The sequence below is a fragment of the Scomber scombrus genome, chromosome 18 (assembly GCF_963691925.1).
Source record: "Scomber scombrus chromosome 18, fScoSco1.1, whole genome shotgun sequence".
Taxonomy (NCBI): Eukaryota; Metazoa; Chordata; class Actinopteri; order Scombriformes; family Scombridae; genus Scomber; species Scomber scombrus.
Genome location: NC_084987.1, coordinates 12,875,372 through 12,895,659, shown reverse-complemented (window position 1 = coordinate 12,895,659; position 20,288 = coordinate 12,875,372). Strand labels below are relative to the sequence as shown.

Here is a 20,288-nt window from a genome sequence, read left to right as displayed (position 1 = left end):
AAATAAAGATATTGTATTAAAGAAGTCAAAAGTCTGGCATTGGCTTAATTGGTAATGTGGCACCATTTAAGCCCATGTCATGATTTATTTACAAGATATTAAAAAAAAGAAAAAATGATTTCAAAGAATAAAAACAGCAATATATGCATTCAGTAACATGTTTAATATGAAAAATGAGGGGGAAAAACCCTCCTCCTGAGTAAAATCTTCTAACGTCAGATGGAACCCTTTGTGATCATCAACATTTTCATAAGTAACTGAAATTTAATTACACTTTTTTTTCTTTCAGTAACTGTAATGGATCACAGTTAAAGATATTTTATTAAAGAAGTCAAAAGGTTTTTTGTTATTAAATTACATAATGCTGTTACATGTAACTAGTGACTCCCCAACACTGTACATTATTGTGATTAATCAAATATGCCCAACTACAGTAGTTATTCTGTTTGCTTCATACAAGTTATTGTTTACTCCTGGGAATTATTTTGTGCATTTCAACTTGTTCTCTTCAATTTACAATTTAAACCTATGGCAGCTCTTCATGCTTATAATATCATTTAATTATTTTTCATTGTAAATGATTTCTTTATATTAGTTAGGGCTACTTCATAAGGCCTGACCAATATATCAGTCAATCGATATTATTGGTCGATATTGGCCTGTTACAGATATATCAGTATCAGTGTTTATGTTGTCCGATATGTGCCGATAGAGAAGATACCTCATTTTATGTATATTTCATCCTTTTTCCTAATTCAAGATTATTCTTAAACTGTAAAATATTATGCCTCCATTACATATCTTGTGTTTATGTATATATTCTGTATAAATAACATTATTGGCTGACATATCAATATCGGAATTTTTATATTTCCTAATATCAGTATTGGCATCTGCCCCTATTTAATTGTGTGTATATTTCTGACTCTATGCACAACAACACCAAGGTAAATTAAACCTACTTGTCAGTAAACCTGATTCTGATCATATACGCCAATACATTACACCACAGACAGATTTTGTGTTATTGTATTTTATTATATTTTTTTTTGGAGTGTCTCAGGATGAAGATTACATACTAGTGTCATTTCTTTAAAAGCTAGATAAAATGTAGGCTACATGTAACAATAAAGAAGATACCAAAGGGCTGGAATTACAGTCTACAGTGTTTTACACGTCAAAGGAACACAAAGAATACAAAGGAACACTTATAATGGGATTGCACTTCAATTTACACAATTTGGCATGTACACAACAAACAGGTATATAACTTTATGTCACAGAATATTAATGTTATCAACTAAAATTCTATAATGGACTGCTGAATGGTGAAATGCATAAAATAAGTAAAATTTTACTTTAAAGCAAAACTACTATAGCACCTATGACCAACTTTAACCATTTAATAAATTCAAGGAATAAACTGCCTGACAATACCTGAACAAAATACAGTACAGTGAAGTGTTTTTTTCCCCCTTATGAGTAAAATATTGTAAACCCACCATCATATATGTGATAATCAACTGCTAATCCATTGAATTGTGACTCTTTAATCAGACACCTCCTTGCTAAATAGTTGGAAGACATCGAAATGCACAAACTAATCAACAATGGAGATGTCACAACCTGACGAATAAACATATGCTGTGATATGAGTGTACTTTGGAAGATGTGCATGTGATTGTGTGGGTGGAGGGTGGATCACTGATGGTGAGGTCACACCGAATTGCTGCCTTTACTTCCTGGCGACAAGGAGGGTATGGTAGAGAGGTTTTATCACAATGTGCAGATAGAGGGAGCTGTCGATTAGGTACTCAGATGCACGGCGTTGCAGGTCGGCATCCACCAGGAAATCCCCGGCTTCCTCGGTACTCTGGTGGAAGTTGTAGACATGGCGAACTACTATTTTTCCTTGCTGTCTTGCCATCACAATTATGGTCTTCTGGAAACTCACACCTGCAAAGTCTGGACTAGAGGTAGCTGGTGTAACAATGATGCGAGGTCGACCTCCATCTGTGCGGGTGGGCTGCATGGCACCTAGCTCAGTATAGGTTGACCTAGCGCTAAGTGGGAGCCAGCGAGGGGAGAAAAGGGCATTCCATGTAACTCTTTTAGTGGAGTCATAGCTGCTGGGCCCGAGCTGGGTCTGGAAGCTAAAGCTGCGGTCATCACGGGTCGGGTTATTGATGACCCAAGGGGAACCCCAGGAGGAGGACAGGTAGTTACGAGGAGTGAAAATGCTGCAGTTGACATCAAAGAACTTGGCCAGCTGGATAGGTGAGGCAGAGTGGAATTGGAAAGCTAGATAGAGGAGATCACGGATAGACTCATAATACTTTATCATGAGGGGGGATTGCTTCTGAAGACGGAAGAGATGCTGAGGGGGGATCATGCCATATCGAACAGCCCTTAGGGCACTTTCCACTGTCATACTGACAGGCTGGTTCTGGTTAATCCAGGCCTCCAAAGCTTCGTAGAGCTCCACCTCACTCTGCAAAATGAGGTCAGATCGTTGGAGCAAGGAGAGGAGTAGGTCCTCACTGATGGAGCCCCATTCTTCGCTCTGTAACACAGAAGACAAGTTCCAGGACAGGTACTGCAGGCAGCTGTCCCGCAGGGCCATGTCCCCAATTTGTAGTGCATAGTTGTACCAACCAACCACATGGCCTGTGGGAGAATCACTAGACAGATGCTGGGTCATATATTGGGTCAGACCCTGCTGCAAGCTCCATACATGGTACTTGCTGGCCAGCTTATGCAGAGAAATGGCCTGACCTAGCCGCACAGAGATGTCACCGCAGTACAGATACCTGCAAGAGAAAAAAACTAGAATAATCATCTAAACTAATCCAAAAAAAAGTTTTTTTAAAGCTGTAAAGCATGCTATATTTTTGAAGCTGGATTTTTCTCCTCACATCTGAGTCACTAAAAAGTCCACACTGTCTAATTTTGGACAGCAAGCCTAAAACAGTAGGAGTAATTTAAAAATATTTCACAAGATGGAGCATCTCACTTCTCAAAATAGAGAGAGGCAAAGTGGTGAGTGAAGACCTATAACCGTATACTTATGGCATGTACAAGCAGCTCCACAAACTCAAACAAAAATGGTCTAATTTAACCTGATGTGCTCTAAACAAATTGATACAACCTGAGTCATCCTCACCTGATAAACTTGTCAAAGACAGCTGCACATTCAGGTGTCTCCCTCAAAACCACAGCACTGTTATTGCGAGTGAGCAGCAGTTCCTCAAACACGTCACTCTGGAGAGTGAGAATCAGGCTGTGGGCTTGGATCACCTTCACCTCGTCCGAGTTGATGGTCTTCACACGAAGAGTGACATCACTACTATTCCCCATAGCCAGTAGGGTCTCCATGCGCTGCACCAAACTAATGGAGTGATTCAGCACCGTGGCACCATTGTCCAGTCCAACCTCCTGCTTCAGGGCAGCTGTGGAAAAAAATTGTGCAAGATGGTGGTCTAGCAACAACAGACAGACACAGAGTCATCAATTTTTAGAGTCAAAGAATTTTTTGAGAAATTGTGAGATTGTTTTCATTTGATCATGCATTACATTTTAGTGTATTTTCTATTTTCATCACCGCAATTTGCATCAACCTGACTCTGCTTTCGAAGATTTCATCCACAGCAGAATTCATGTGCATTTGTTCTGCAACTAAAATCAGACTTGGCACAACAAGATTTGGAAAATGCAATCTGCAACCCTTTGACTAAACCACAACTGATGCTATGTCAGAGAAAAGCAGACTGGCAGATCCATCTATTTTTCTCAATTAACAGAGAAAAAGAGCAACAAGCCCGGTAGCTGACTCGGAAAACCACTGATACCAGGTGTTCAGAAAAGAATCCTGAGTTTGCAGCGCCATTGCAGATGGCTGTGCTTATGCTCTCTTGTGCTTATGCTCTCTTGAGCATAAGCACAAGTGGCACATACTGGAGAATCACACATGAAAGACACAGCATGACAAGCTGCTGTTTCCATTCTGCTCTGCCACAGCCATCAGCAGCCTCATTGGCCTGTTACTTGAGGTTTAATGAGACACAGGGGGAGCGCACTTGGCTCCCTCGATGCCTCACAGTCTTCATTTCTCTACCACAATCAAGTGCCCCCACTTCAAAGTAACCTTTTTCCAATCAGCCAGCACCCTTAGCCAGCTGAGCATGGTGGAGAGTGTGGGGCTGTGCATTGACAAATAATTCTGGCACAGAGTAACTAACTGAATAAAAATCACCAAATTCATTACAACTAGGGAAAGTAGTATATACCATCTGTGACATAATTTCTTCTTTTTTTTTTTTTTTACAGATTCTGTAAGGAAAAAAACAACTTCTGAGAGATTCAAGTCCAAGTTGACAAAAAAAAGTTATGAATAAAAAATGATTCCGTGTCTCTTCCACTCCAGCTGAGAACTGAAAACACTGAATAAAACAGTCTCAAAGTATGTCACATAACATAATTCTGTGCTCATGAGGAATTTCAAATGAAATCGAATCTGACAGCAGAGGAATGTGGCCTTCAGTATTGGTCAAAATCAGTCAAAGTCTGATCTTCTTTAAGGACTAAGAAAACCTTTCCCTCAGCGCTTGTACTATATTAGTGAGCCGGCACAAAGCCAGGCAGCAAATGGACTTGCCTTTCTTTCCCTGCACCCGGCAGACAGATAGATGAGGACAGGATGAGTAGAACAGATAAATACCCATCCCCTGCCCTGAGGCTCGGCACGAGCCACACATTCATGCTGTGCCCTACTACCCACTGACAATATGGGGGAAGCTTGTCTGACATAAAACAATACAGCTTCCTTTACAATGTAGGATATTTTACAAAAAAAGGATGCAAAAGTGAGATTAATAATAGCAAACAATTCAAACTACTCAAATCTTACCTCCACTAACTGTGGCAGAGTGGAAGTGGATTAATAGGAGTAGGGTGCCCACATAGACCCAGGCAGGGGTGCCTTGTTCACATAAGCGCATCATATCTTCTCAGTTATTCCCTGCCTCTCTTCCTTTGTCCTTTCCCTCACTCTTCCTTTCTCAGCACCACTCTTCTCCTGACCCTTCTTCTTGCTGCTGTGCTTCTGTCGTGTGCGTGCAGAAAGGTGTGTTGCCCCGTGTGTGCTGCCTGGCTTCCTGTCCCGCACTCTTTATATAGGACGCTGGCCTTTCCCTGGCGCATCTCACAACCCCACAGACTCCATTGATTGGTGGAATCTGGCAGGGGCGTTGCTATAGCGACAGCTTTGATTTTGAATTTCTCCCTTTTGGATGTTACATGGCATTGATCAGTGGCACGGGGCCAGCCAAGGACTCAGCTTAATGTTTGTTTTTTTTTTAGTTTAAAAGTCAAGGGGATTAGGCACTATTAACAATCAATATTAACACAGTTTCATGTTTTAATGGCACCCAGAAAGCAGCAGATATCTGGACTTAAACGTTTTGTGAATTCCATATAATTAGCCAGTTAATTACAACAGGTTACCACTGAGACTATCTGCCAAATATAATTAAGGTTCTAATATGTGTGACCAACTCAAGTCAATCAAATTTCATAATCCATTTATAGGACAGTTTTGCAGCAAAGAGCAATTACTTCTCTGATGGCATGTTAATCTAATTAATTGGAGGATAATTTCATTGGTGCTAGGTCTGCTCATCAATTTACGGCAAGCTCTGCTTACAAAATTCAAGTGCCAATCAGGATTGTATGAAGTCATATAGTTGTTTTTTTTACTAGTATTGAAATGCAGTTATGTTTAGCTATCTGTGTAGAATAAGCCTTTGTAAATTTCACAGTGCATAATCAAGTATATTTATGAAACTATTCTCAGTTGACATGCAACAACAGTTGCATCGTAAGCATTACAGAGTGCAAAGGGTTGAATTAATGTGTGTGGTATAGACAAATGGAGTAAATGGTATGCAGCTTTGCATGGAAAAAACTAACCTCAAACTATCATAATCAATACAAAATACTTTAACTACTCAAAGGGAGCTCAGGAGTCACATGACAGGAGAGACTCACATCCTAGAATAACATGCAATAACTGGGATACTGCATCTGGTCCTGACCTCAGGGTTCAAAAAGATGTTTTAAGTGCTACTTAAATGAGCCATTATTTACTTCTTAGCAAGAATTGAACTGTCAGTCAGAGATGGGTCAGTCAATACTGAGATCCCTTTTCAAATCTTCTCAAAAAAATAAGTTCTGGTATTCTAAGCCATTAGTCCAATCAAAATATTCATGCTAACATGCTTTAATGGGATAAACGCATCTAAAATAGCTACTGTGACTACTATGAGACAAACAAGGAGAGACATCATTTCAGATGTAATTGGGTTGTGGTAAAGCCATGAGGGCTGCTGGGCTGCAGTAAAAATGCAGGAGAACAGACATCCTGCAAGACCCCAACCTGAGCCACTGCTATGAAAACCTGACAGGTTCTCAGAGGACAGTGGTGCTGCTGAAGTGCCCTAATGAAAGTCTGCTGCACAATGAGGATCATACATAGTAGTGTCTTATATCTGCTTTTCTTTTTGGAGGTAGATACAAATGCAGACACAAACAACAAGATTTATATGAATATAATGAATTTATATGAAAGAAAATAATGAGTTGTATGGTAACATGCTCGTCTATTTGGTATAGTAACATCGTTATGAGATTGGATTTCCAGCTACTAAAACATTTCTGTAACTGCTGTGTAGCTGGAAATAGAGCGTACCTTTTTAAAGGGCATGTCCTTCATTAAGGTCACATTGCTTTCTCCTTTGAGAACAGCTTCTATTAAGAATCTCCTAACAGCACCACAATGCAAAAGGTTGGGGAGGGCGGTGGATTGACAAACTGCTGGATTTGTAGAGCACCCCTCAGGATGAGATCCATTGAGGGATCGATGCACCACAGGGGGCTCCATCAGTATAAACAGTACGTTTAGTACAGGCTGAATGCCAAAGTTAGCTGCAACAAGGTGTCCTGGGTGACCTTACTCTAGTGCTGAACCCGGTGAGGATACACCACTGAAAACACCTATTTTACATGTTGAATGCATACAATTGTCAAATAAAATAAAATGTAAATGACAGAAAAAGTAAAAAATGCATGGAAGATATGGTGCATTTTGCTATTATGTTTCACACTGACTTACTTCTGTGTGTCAATGCAATAGTGGCATTAGGAGGCCTAGTGTCTTTTTTTGTTGAAACTGCTACTATTATAATTATATAATATAATATATATATATTAAGTGAGAATAATAATCAGGAAATCAGAGTTAAAACTGCATCTCAAAAATATTACTTCTAGAGTAATAGTTCTAAGTATGTCTCTATTTTTTGATAGGGACAACGTAAAAGCTTAAAATCAATGGCATCAGTCAATATTTTTTTATTTATCCAATGATTGTTAAATGGCTATGGCATACAACAGATCAATAACAAGATCTATTTTATTGTGTCATCTGATTTGATTGTTTAAATGAATAACACAGGAGTACACCTCTCTTATGACAATATTTTTCCACCAGGTGGCTCTGCAAACTGGATGCACAGTCTTCATTCTGATGATAGCAAATCTGGAGTATTTCTTTAACCTAAATCCTACAGAGTGGAGTACCTGCAGACCCCAGAAGTATACTTTTTGTCATATTTCAGAGGTGCTTTATTCTGTCATTCCAAGATTTCATGACTTTGTCAATATTTTATTTTCCTAATGACCATCATGACCATTGTTTGCAGTGTTAATAGAACTGTCTACCGAATTCATGTTTGTCATAGGTCTTAATTTAAAGTCACACTATCAGGGGGTAGGCTCAGTCACTTTGAATGATTTGTGGAAATATTATACTTGGGATGAAAACTGCAATTTGTATTAAAGAAAAGTATATATTATTGTTTTACACAATATGCAAATTAACTAACTTTCAAAAGAATAATCATTGTTTTTTCAGATGGCATTGATTACATAACTAATTATGTTGTGAGAAGAAATAACTATGATCACTATGATGGTTGTTTCTTAGATAGTTTATTCTTGGGGACCCCAGTTGGTAGTCCTTGCATGTTAAATACTGTATGTTGGTAAAATGGGGGTTGACAGAAAGAGAACACCCGATTATGATTCGATTTCACAGATGCTTGTTGTACACACTAATTGGCACCTTGGAGTTATTCTTAAACTGAACAAATTAACATTGGCATTTAGCCTTCACTTAATGCTGAAAGCAGGCCTATACTGCTGCACGTGCAACAGTTGATGATTTTAAAAAGAAACGACTTTAAAGACTGATTACAATTACTGATCGTATCAATAAACTGGTAAAAGCCATTAATCATCATCAGTCTCTATATGTCAAACTGGTCGCAGCTCTGTCCATATTGAATAGCTTGTATACAAGTGGAAATGTCTCACTTGTGAGGTGAGTGGCCCCTTTGTTTGGATGTAAGCTGCCTGAAATAAATACCGGCCCGTTAATCTCACCGAATATGCAAAGCTGGGGACACCAGAGAGGTCGAATAAAGAGACAGAGCGGCCTGAGCTGAGTTGTTGTTGAAAGTGTTTTCAGAGAATAGTGTTTCTACATGACAGCTCCTTTGATGCGACTGCCGGTGAGTGGATTGGAGGACAGTACCATATGGCTTAACGACAACAGAGAAGGAGTGGGCGGATGGAGGATTGATAGCCTACCGCCCGGAATATCCCCAGGGTCCATTAAGTGAACATTTTAAACGAACTGAAATTGGTCGAATAATCAATCAGGAGACTGTTAATACCAGCGAAAAAACAATTATTTCGACAAAGGGAACCTTTTTTTCTAAGGTGGGTCATTCTCATCGGAGCAAATCTACCTGAGTTACCTGTTGGAGCGGCGGCCAGCCATCAGTCCAGGTAAGACTTCCTCCTTGTGTCTGACTTATACACTTTTAATTATAGTTAAGTAAGGGACTTATATGTCAACTTTCAACACGACCCATTTGGTTTTAAATGGCTTATTTGGCTAATAAGTAGCAATAGGAACCTTCGAAATCCAAACAAGAACTCTCAATACCTCAGTTCATTTCAAAAATCCATAATCAGCTAATTTGGAGATACGCGATTTTCACTCAACAGCATTTATATTTTTGACGACTATAAACATTTAGGCTAGAATATTCAGATTTGTGTATCTTACAAAAGAAAATATTAATAAATCGACATGAAAAAAAAACAACTATTGGAAAGTTGAATACAAAGCAACCCGTCTTGACCACTTAATGACACCAGTTGATTATCTGCTGGAGCAGGTATGCTGAGTGGGGAATATTAAATCTCATAGTAAAAATGCTAAAATGATGCCTCTGCAACTTATATTATTACTGTCTGAGACTAGAATTCACTGCACACTCTATTAGGTAGAGACAGGGGCTTCACACAACTGAGTTCTGTTGTGAACTCTGGGTAGGTACAGAATTGAGGACATTTGTGTTTATTGTTTTATTTACTGTTATGTAACATAGTATCTGTCTGTGGAAATGTATTTTGTTGCCAGTTAAATGCAAAATCTGTTAGTTCCTTTGCATGTCTGTTTTATTGGTCAATGAATATATATTATATATATTAGTATATATTATTAGTTGTATTTGCATTACATCTTTTGGATGTAAGATGACCTGCATGAGAGTCTTTGCAGTTATGTGTGGATAAATAATCAGTCATTTAATTTTTTGCAGCATCTTTAAAAAAAACAGCATGGAAGCCATGGGCTCGACAAGTGTCCCAAAAGGATGTGGTTCCAGCATCAGCTCCATATATTACAATTTGTGTGACCTGACTGTCGTGTGGGGAGTCGTGGTGGAGGCTGTTGCTGCTGCTGGCGTGGTGACTTCCTTTGTTCTATTTGTCATCCTCATGGGCTGTCTACCATTTGTGACGGACAAGAAGAGAAAGGGTATGGTGGCCCTGCAAGCCAGCATTCTAGTTTTCATTTTGGGACTTTTTGGCCTAACTTTTGCCTTCATTGTGGGCCGGTACTCCACCAGCTGTGCTGCACGGAGATTTCTCTTTGGGGTACTGTTCTCAGGCTGCCTAGCCTGCCTGGTGATGCATGGTTTGTGGCTTGCCCTGCTGCAGCGGCGAGGCCGGGGGCCCAGGAGCTGGATGTTATGCCTTGGAGCACTGGGTCTCTGGCTCGTCGAAGTTATCATCAACACTGAGTGGCTTATTATCACTGTGGTGAGGACCCCATCTGGAGGTATCACCATCCCTGACCTGTCCTGCAGCTTTGCTAACAAGGACTTTGTGATGTCACTGATTTATGTGATGGTTCTGCTGCTTGCTGTGGTGTTGATGGCTGTGCCTTCACTAACACACAAGCACAAGCAGTGGCGCAGAGATGGAGCTTTTATCCTGTTCACAGGCCTAATAACCATGGCTATATGGGTATCTTGGATTGTCATGTACATCTATGGGAACGAAGTGGTTGGAAACCCCAGCTGGGACGATCCTACTCTGTCCGTAGCTGTGGTGTCAAATGCCTGGGTGTTCCTCTTCCTCTACACCATCCCAGAAATCTGCTTACTGACCCAGGAGGACCCAGACCAGGAGGAGCCCCATGATGGAGATGTCTATCCTGCCAGGAGCCTGGTTTATGACAACATACTTAAGGAACCAGAGAATGTGTACATGGAGAATAAAGCCTTCTCTATGGATGAATCTCCAACAGGTACAACATGACACATTATGGTCTGCCTTAATCATACAATAATAAATAATCAATACCTTTTGTATAAATGGAAACCCCAGAGCTAAAAATCAAGAATAAGCAGGAAAACACGCCAATTAAGTGATTTATTTAAGCAAAGATATTTTGGACAGACACACTTCTTTTGTATAAGAACTGACAATAGTGTGACAAACACAGGTGAACTATATGACATAATGAAGTGCAACAATGCAGGTACTGGGAGATACCATTAATCTGACAATACTTACATATCGGTTGTCGCATTTTACTATTTCTATTTCAAAACAGCAAAAGTACTTCAGAACCCAGCACTTTTTTATCAAGTATAACCATGAAATTCATGTAAAGAACAACTTGCATGCAGACCAAAATGTCCACTGTAATGAGCTGCCAGCATAATCATTATTGTTCATATCCCCTCACAAACTGCTGCAGGCTTTCCTAACAGCTGATAATTATTTTGAAGTCTGCCTTAAAGCCTTTGTCCCCTTCTTTTAGCGTTAATTCTGTTAAGTCTAGGTGGGCTGACAAACAGTCATAGTTAAGTCTATTATATATTTCATGTTTGGCCAAAATCTTTCACATAAGATCATAACAGCCACGTGACACCGAAAAAAAATACCAACACATCTACACAAAATGATCCCAAAACACATCATCATTTCATTTGCAAAACTGCTCAAGCTCTGAGAAGTTGAATGGACATTAATTTGAACAGTATCCACTGTTAAACTGTTTTAAGAAGAGGGGGAGGGAATTAAGTGTGAGTACTTCTTATAGCTGTTGTGTAACACTGAAGCTTTTCCTGCTGAATGTCGGCTGGCGCCTGTCATGCAAAGTTTGTCTGTGGGATGACCATAGCCTAAGGCCCACCGTAATGCTTTGTTTTAAGACATGTATTGCCATTGTCATACATTGTGAGGCCTGCAGACAGTGAATTGTTTTTTTGTTTTGTTTTTGTCCACATTGTAGTGTCTGGCAGTGCACGGACAATGTACTTATAAGATAAAACTAAATATGAGCCATTCGTACATCACGCCCCTTTATTGGACAAAGGTCTGATCTACTTATTGAATGTTGGGTCCTTGGCCAATATTATGCAGCAGTTACATTACTCCGTCAAATTGAAACAGAACTCACCAAATTACAGTTACAAGGTCTTAAGGTAATCTTATTTATTTGCCTGTAAACAGACTATCAGTTCTACTCTTGATATTCAATGCTGAGACAGGTGCCATATTTATCATGCTGTGTTTGCAATGTACTCTTATGACAAACAGAATTTTATAACAGGGAAAGAAAATGTATTCACATATTTAAAATTATTTTGATACTGATACTGCTTTTCAAGTTTCAAAATATCCAACTTGCGCATGGTGACTGATTTATCCTGACAGTTGCAGCAAATATTGATTAATGTAACTGGTCATCATTTGTTCCTAAAGCACATAGACTGTTGTCTAAGTGTCCTAGCCAAACTGTGTGAAGTGTCTTGACAGTGTGTTGTTTCCATATTTCCCAGCTGTTCTGTTTTGTCTGCAATGACAATCATAACATACTCTTCCAATTTCCCAAAGCTCCTCCAGAGCCCACAAAGCCAATATCTCCATATGGTGCTTATAACGGTCAACTACGAAGTTGTGTATACCAGCCCACTGAATTAGCCCTGATTGCCAAGGGTCTGACTAAGGTGAGCATTCTCACTATTTTACACCATAAACCATCTCCTCTTCTGTCACATCTAAAATAATCACTTCTCTGTGTGTTTTTATAGATGGAGCAAGACACAAGGATTCCTCGAGCCACACCACCATCTTTTAACCTAGGAGGTGGCTCCCTGCCCTACTCAGGGGAGTCCTAAAGACACATAGGCAGCATGAGTCGAGAGGACATTGCACTCTCACCTAGACACTGGATTGTTACAGCTACAGTATGAAATTAATCCTCAATTGGGTTATCTTGTAGCCTCAGAGTTCCTAGTATCAAATGTAATGTACTTCCCCATTTCTCTCCCTTAGGAGGACATGTTACATAATTGACTGCGGTGAATCTTCAGCAATATGCAGTAATATGACCTAGCTCCTCTCATACAGACCTACTCATTTTGTCTTATTCTGTATGTCTGCTGATGTCCGTGTATAGCTTGTCTGTTCTGTACGGGCTGAGTACCATAAGTAAATGAATATTGGAGATGGACAGCTAATAAATGTATACACTACCAAAATTATGATTTACAGATTAAAAATGTGGTCCCTTCAATTTAACTGTCATTATTACTTCATGCCAACTGGCTCTAAACCTTCAACTGTCGACAAATAGACCAGCTTTGCTCTGTACAATCCCCCAAAAAGATAATAAAGAGAAAGAAAGAGTGGCATATATGTTCTGTGTGTACAGTATATTTACCTGAAGGTACTTTCTTTGTCTTTTATTAACTCTTCTGTCTCCTCTCTTTCAAAAAGTGCCTAAAGTGGAACAATGTATAACATTTTTTAGGAAATGACAGGGAAGTTTAAAGCAAAGTGGTTTAACAAGACTAGCCGCTGTGCAGTGCAAAGAAACTATCTGCTATTTAATTGTGTTCATCCACATACACTAAAAGTTGTAGTTGCATCATATATATTTTTTGTTCATGAATGCTTCTGCTAACTGTAATTTGTTAATCTGTTGGTTGTTGCATAACATAGCTTGTCTACTTGTGAAATGATGTTGTGATTCAGACTTAGTCTGAATGCCATGTGATATTGTAGTGCCTTGGAATAATGTAATTTTATGTACAAGGTGTAAATTCTAACTTATTAAACATATAAAAGGTTACATAAGTTATGTGTGGATGTTGGATGTTGGGATTTTTGTTGTTGGGAACAAGTCATGAGGAGGCATATGTTGGATAATGCAAGAGGAAGTGTTACAAGGATCACCATGTACACTGCCCATGGCACTTATTTACATATGTTGGCTTGATAAGCTTTTACAGCTTTACCTGGGGCCTCATGCTGGGAAAGGCTCTCATACTGTGGAGTGCTGCTGAACGAGGCAGAAAACTATTTTAGGAGGCACTGAGAGTTATATTGTGGGAGTGTTACTAAATCCAAACAATAAATCCAATTGTAATGCTCTTTTCCAGTTTGAAATTAGTACTGTGATAGCTTTGGTGACACTGAGGGGATGCGCTTATATTTTGCGTTAAGGATGATAGAATACAATTTGATACAAACTGCATTGTCTGACAATAGTGGCAACAACATGGTTGTTATGTAAGAAGCTGAGTGGGATGCAAATAATCACACTTTGTGCTCCATCACTCTCTCACACACACACACACACACACACACTGACTAAATGTTATAAGGTTACAAAGGTTATATGGTGTTTTTTTTTTTAAATAAACGTATCATATAAACATTACTGTGAAGGGACAAATTAGCACAGACAACTTATGAGTTCATCCTTTTCTCTACTGGGAGAGGCACAATCATTCTCATGTACACACACACACACACTTTTAAGAGCCTCAGAGTGAGCTGTGGCTGCCTAGCAGCGGGCTGAGTAGGCTCAATCCCAATTACTCCCACCATCCTGTACTGTCAGCAGCCACAAGTATTCACTCGCTGGCACAAACTACTTTGTAAGGCTTTGTACCCTTTTAACCCCAGTGTGTAGATACAAAAAAAAAAAAAAACAGATGCAAAAGGCTGCAAAAACTTGTCAAACAACTCCAAAGGTGAACAAAAAGTGAATCTAAATTCAAACAAAACAGAGCATTCAGGAAGTTCTGCATTACAGTGGAATGTTTTGGTTGCAAACATTTACCTCCTTACTTTTGAAGTTGCTGCCTAATGTACCTAACTGACCTGATCAGCTCTAGATTAATGGGCAACACTGTCAGCTGGTGGGGTGTCACTCTGCAGAAATAAACAGTGCATAAAGTAAATTAGACATTGTTCCTCTAACAGGCTGAAACTTTAAATCACTTGACAATATGTCTGTCTTGCGCACATGGACACAGGTTGTTGACCAGTGGTGGCTGGGCTCAGCTCAAGAGAGCCACCACTACCAATCACAAGCAGCTGTCCTCACTTAATGCATTTCCTTGTCACTGTGACAACCCTTAGTGGACAAACACGGATGAAGGGGGGAAGAAAATACAGACAGGGGGTTTTATTGGTCAAGCTGATCAAACAGAAATGACTGTGAACCCAAAGACCAGATAACAGGTATTTAACAATAATACCATCTGGTGATCTGATGATATTGCAAAAATATTATCAGCGTAATGTGTGCTTTTAGATCTAGGATGCTTTGAAAGATCGAGCTGTCAGACAAAATGTCTCCGAATTTGAATTTGTACAGTTTGTCCCAGAGGCCGATATTCAAACAAAGGCCTTGTTCATAGCTGTAATGAACAGAGGGTAACCTTTAAAGGATTACAAATGTAAATAGCTGTGCCAGGCTCTAATAAGTGTTGAGCATTTAAAAAGGCTGATGTGATTTATTTATCCTAGGCTTCGGGGCTCTCAGAGAGGTACACAGGAACACAAGATATTAACAGTTTTTCCATTTCCTTTCACAACAATTTTTTAGTGAATGTATTCTTAATGTTGAAGTTCCAAAGTGAATTCTTGATCTTGGGTACAACAGTTGAGAAAACAAATCACATGATGTCAAAGATGATCATGTCGTGTGACTAAAAGCTCCATTACAGCTACTAAATGGACATGGTGGTGAGATTGTTTCCTGTAGGGCTGTTTTCATGGTCAAGAATGAACTCTCACCTGCAAATCTATAACTGGGCAAACTCCCTCTGTCGATGAAGACCATGGAATATGATTGAAGGCTCCAGAAAAGCTACTAAACAGACATGGTGGTGAGATAGTTTTTTCCTTCATTGCATATTTTCATATAAAAAATTATCTTTTTCACTTATCAAATAAGACTGCAAAAGACAGCAGTCATTTGCTCAGATATATAATATGACAAAGACTTTTATAAAGTCCAAAAAGTATTCAGTCAGCATGTTCAGTCTGCTCTCCATACAGTGGGACAGCAGTTTTCTACAGGACGACTGCCATCTAGTGGGACCTCAGCACACAATCAAGAGGTTTATTTTTGACTTGATATAACTTTTGTGATTTTATTGCCTGTAGCATGACAAGTTATGCCACAGTGGGAGCCTAAAGATGCAATGAAAACAGTGCAAATAAACGCTCGCCTGTGAACATCCCACAAAGTCACAAAGAAAAGAAACCAACACATTTCTGAATGGATTACATTCTGGGGTTAACAGTTTGTCTTCTTTAAAAACACAAAACCATTCATCATTTGAACTTCCTGCTCTCTTCTGACCTAAATATGTGATAATAAAAGCAGCAGGTGAATGTTGTTTACAACTTACCTGGTACTGCACCCTGTGGATGCAAATGTCTGCTGCTTTCCCTGGCTGGTAATATACATTGCGGTGAGCTCCCACACACTAGCATTTCAGTTCAAGAGCTACATAACACACAACCCTAACCCTAACCCACAGTCTGCTGATGAATACAATATATGTCAGTATCTGAACACAGCTGCCCACAATCACTGACACCTGACTGCAATTGAGGAAAATATAGTTCTTGAGGTGAGCGACATGAGAAATCACTCAAGGTTCTTGAGTTTTTCAAGACCAATAATCCTGGCCTTGTCCTGCTGCTGTTTCTGTTTCTTCAGGTGACGGTAGGCCTCTACTGCTCGCACCCTCTCCTCCTCCATGATTCTCTGTCTGGCCATAGAGGGCTTGGTTGTGGAGGCCATTGTGTGGCCTAAGAGAGAGTTGAGAAGCAGCTCTTTTGAAGCCTTCTGGTGGTTAGAAGAAACAACAGTTAACTACTTACTCAAGCTTTAAGAACATTGACAAGTGATCACTCCATAGCAGATTACCTGAGGTTTGATCGGAGCTTTCCTGGGTTTGGCGCTCAGACAAGGTGGTGCCATTGTAACTTCACCGAAAGGGACATCCTCTATAAAATTAAAAAAAACATTAGATCAGTACAAATAAGCTTTACATCAAGTCTTTTCAACTCATCAAAATTGATTCAAGAAGAAAAATGTATAGCATTTTTGGCTATTTGGAGGCAGCAGAGCACGCTGATATTCATAAAAAACAATCAAATCAGGCAACAGCATTATCAACTTTATTCCTGAGGATCTCTATCCACTCTCCACATCTGCTGAATGCAACAAGGTCAGACAAGCTCCTACAAGTTTGCTATTTTTTGAAATATTTCTTACATATTATATTGATGTTGCTACTGCTCTGTTTTGTATACAAAGAATGATTTTAAATTATGATGTAAATGTATGCATTTTAAGTAGAGGCCAGAGGCAGCTGGTAACAGAGGGAAAACAAGATGGCTCCTGTATATTACTCTTGCATGTCATTTAAAAAGTGTGTTTTTTTTAATGACTGTCAGATATCAACATGGTCAAGTGTTCTGTCGGTACTGGTGATACATAGTATGATGGTGTTTTAATGGTAAAACCTCCAAATCATCCTCAATGGAGACTTGAATATAATTTATGATCACAGTGAATACTGGAATGATATGTAATGTTTTGTTAACCTATGTATTTATAAAATAAAATTTCCCCTTTATTTCTTCTACACACAGTTTTACAATATTTCCTAACCATATGTCTAACCCGCCTAATGTGGGTAAATTTTCCATTTGGTGAGTAAATCCCGGAAGACAATCTGTCACACTGGTGGGTAAATGTTTGTACCAAAACAGTTATGTTATAAAATATCTGATGTGATGGCTCGGAAGAAATTTCTCATGTTTGTCCCTATCAAGTGTAGATTAGCACATCATGTGTGTGCTTTTATGCTTGTCTAAACAGTGCCGCAAAACTGTAGGAGCAGTTGAGACATTCTGAGTCAAAGAAGCACCAGCCACAGACCGTCTCGAGCACTCCTAGTTTCACAGCATTGTTTTGCGTAGGGGCCATTAGCTACTCAACATCATAGCTTTTAGCTAAACTATCACTTGCTGCCAGTCTGCTGGTAGCTACTGGTAATTAAATAGCTATTGTATAGCATTATAATGAATTCCTTTCTCCAGCAATGTGGACTACTGCAATAATCTCTTCTCTGACGTGCACACAAACACCATCAAATTATTGCCGCACTGAGCACATTACTCATAAATATTTTTAAATCTTTACACTCACACTGCATGAAGGTACTATGCATCAAAGAGGTGTAACCCACTTCCTGTCCTAATTATTTTAAATGCACCTAAAATTAAGCCAGTCAACATGCAGAGGTAAGAGGTAAGAACTGCTACATCTCATCATTTATAGTTGTAACTTTTGCAGACATAAAAGCTTACATTACCTATGAACATCTCTTTTTCCATCCAGTCCTCTTGTTTGTCCAACTTTTTCTGCTGTTGCTTCTGTAATCTGGCTTTGTCATACCTGTGGAAGGATGGCAAAGATAAAATAAATCAGACATGTTGTAAATATCATCTAAGAATTATAATAACTTTTACATTTCTGTGTTTTAGTCTATTTTCTGTTGTTTTTGATGTAGTCACTGTCATTGAACTATTTTTGTGAGTAATGTGAAATGTATCCAGTAAAGAGTTGTTTATAATTTAACATGTTTCCAAAGAAAATCATGTGACTTTTTGATGTATTACAGCTGAGGTCGTAACCAAAGATCACAGATTACAGTTTTAACCGATTTGGTTGGCAACACCCTTTATTGAAATCCCATATAAGCACAATCACAAATAACCAGTTAAAAAAAACCAAACTTTTTTTCTTTTAAATGAAGTCAAAGTGTACTCACTCCTTCTTTTTCTCCGACTTGCCCTTGTCTACAGACCTCTCTTGTTTGTCTGCATCCAGCTCAGGTTTTCTTTCTACTTGGTTCTTGGTAAGGAAGAGGACATGTTTGGTCTCATTATCCATGCGACGTATGTAGGCTCCCACACTTTCCTGTTTTTTCCTCTTGAAATGTGGGACAGGTATGTTTCCTCCCTGAGAATCCTCTGCCTTGCTTTTAGGGAGGATGGCTGAGGAAACAGAAATGTGGCTATACTCAGACATTTGTGCGTGCTTAATGCATCAAAGAAAACGTATAAGGATGTTTTTTACTCACAATCTTTTATCTTTTTTGCCTTCAAGGATCCTGCTTTCATTTTGTCCTTGTTTTTCATAATCTCTCGGAGCCTGAAAGGGATGTGTTTGAGGTGGTCTTCCTCTTTGGCTTTCTTGTCTTTACCATCTCGTTTCAGCTTCTTGTCACTGAGATTTGGACACATTACAATCCCATGTAAGAAAGAAAAAGGAAAGGGAATGTTAATTCGAGTTGGATCTTATTTAGATACAACTATACAAGTTAGATCTTATTTTGAACACTTACTCAAGCACTGTACAGAGATAAAATTAATAAATACTTGTACTTTACATGAATATTTAAATGTTCTACTATTTTATATTTCTTATGTTACTATTTTAGAGGAAATTATTGTACCTTTCATTCCACTAAATGTATTTGCCGATTTAAAATACTAAGGACTTTACAGATCAACATTTTACTTCCAAAACATGAGGCCAATTTACAAAATAAATCTAGTTACATATTAAATTACCAAACAGTGCATAAAGTTGTTAAAATCAGCTTATGTTTAAAACTTTTAACAACACATGCTGCTAATATGTTTATACAACAGTAATAATAACTCTAGGAGCAACTATTTAACTGTATTTTAGTGTTTTAACGTGTAATAATTGCTGATAATACTTCTGTACTTGAGTAAGGTTTTGACATTTACATGTTGTATCTGCGTTTACATTGTTTTATCGCCAATTCGACTGGAGAAAAAGATGTGTATACTTCTTCCTCCACTGCTGGCAGCTTACTTAGCGAGCTAATAAGAGCTAGCTAGCTTTTAAAATTTAGCTTCTTTAGGTTACCTTTGGTGTTTCCCGGCCTTGTCACTTTGTTTCCCCGACTGGTTAATTTTGTTCTTCTTATTCTTCCCCATGTTACTGCAGGTTATTTTGCTGCATTACACGTTATAGCAACAAAACAACAACACATGTGGAGCGGCGTGTATAGCCTTTAACCTATGAACCTTAAACTCAGAGGAGACGAAAGGTGGAAGACAAGACGTCTCACTCTGCCACTTTTCCCCCCTTGCTACTATAAAATGTAGTTCGAGACATGCTCACAGAGGTGTCTGCGTGAACAAATCTGCCACGAAAGACACAATATCCAGAGAGGTAACACATCTGGTATGTTCAAAATAATTCATTAATATTGATCACCTGGTCCCATGATCCAATTCATTTTCCAGGTAATAATGGTGCCATTAAGCCTATCTTCTTGCTTAATTGATTTTGTTAAATGGATCAAATGAAATAATTAAACCAATATCATCATGCATTACAAAAAAGTCGACGGCTGCGACATCTACAATGTTAATTTTTTTTAAAAACATAGAATTAAAAAGAAAAAGACAACTATTAAATTTTTTAAATGTCAGAGTGTTATATT

General features: G+C 38.8%; 3 protein-coding genes across 4 annotated transcripts; 1 reads left to right on the top strand and 2 right to left on the bottom strand.

Annotated features, from left to right (window-relative positions):
- Nucleotides 1-1,735: 1,735 nt before the first annotated feature.
- Nucleotides 1,736-5,009, bottom strand: btbd17b (BTB (POZ) domain containing 17b; the record flags this gene model as incomplete). Its single annotated transcript, XM_062438684.1, is given in 3 exon segments — nt 1,736-2,810; nt 3,164-3,449; nt 4,907-5,009. Coding segments are annotated over 3 exon segments (1,464 nt in total), but the record flags the coding sequence as incomplete, so codon positions are not given.
- Nucleotides 5,010-9,756: 4,747 nt separating this feature from the next.
- LOC133999931 (G-protein coupled receptor family C group 5 member C-like) lies at nt 9,757-12,602 on the top strand. Its single transcript, XM_062439279.1, has 3 exons — nt 9,757-10,720; nt 12,319-12,431; nt 12,516-12,602. The coding sequence occupies exons 1-3, from the start codon at nt 9,757-9,759 to the stop codon at nt 12,600-12,602; spliced, it is 1,164 nt and encodes a 387-aa protein (XP_062295263.1).
- A 2,344-nt stretch (nt 12,603-14,946) lies between these two features.
- Nucleotides 14,947-19,870, bottom strand: ccdc137 (coiled-coil domain containing 137). 2 transcript variants are annotated; one of them, XM_062438973.1, is made up of 6 exons: nt 19,706-19,870; nt 18,888-19,033; nt 18,576-18,801; nt 18,117-18,199; nt 16,661-16,740; nt 14,947-16,579 (listed from the first exon to the last, which is right to left on the bottom strand). In XM_062438973.1, the coding sequence occupies exons 1-6, from the start codon at nt 19,774-19,776 to the stop codon at nt 16,379-16,381; spliced, it is 807 nt and encodes a 268-aa protein (XP_062294957.1). In that variant the 5' UTR covers nt 19,777-19,870; the 3' UTR covers nt 14,947-16,378. The 2 variants fall into 2 exon arrangements, with proteins under 2 accessions (XP_062294957.1, XP_062294958.1); XM_062438974.1 differs by having other exon boundaries at nt 14,947-16,576.
- Nucleotides 19,871-20,288: the final 418 nt, after the last annotated feature.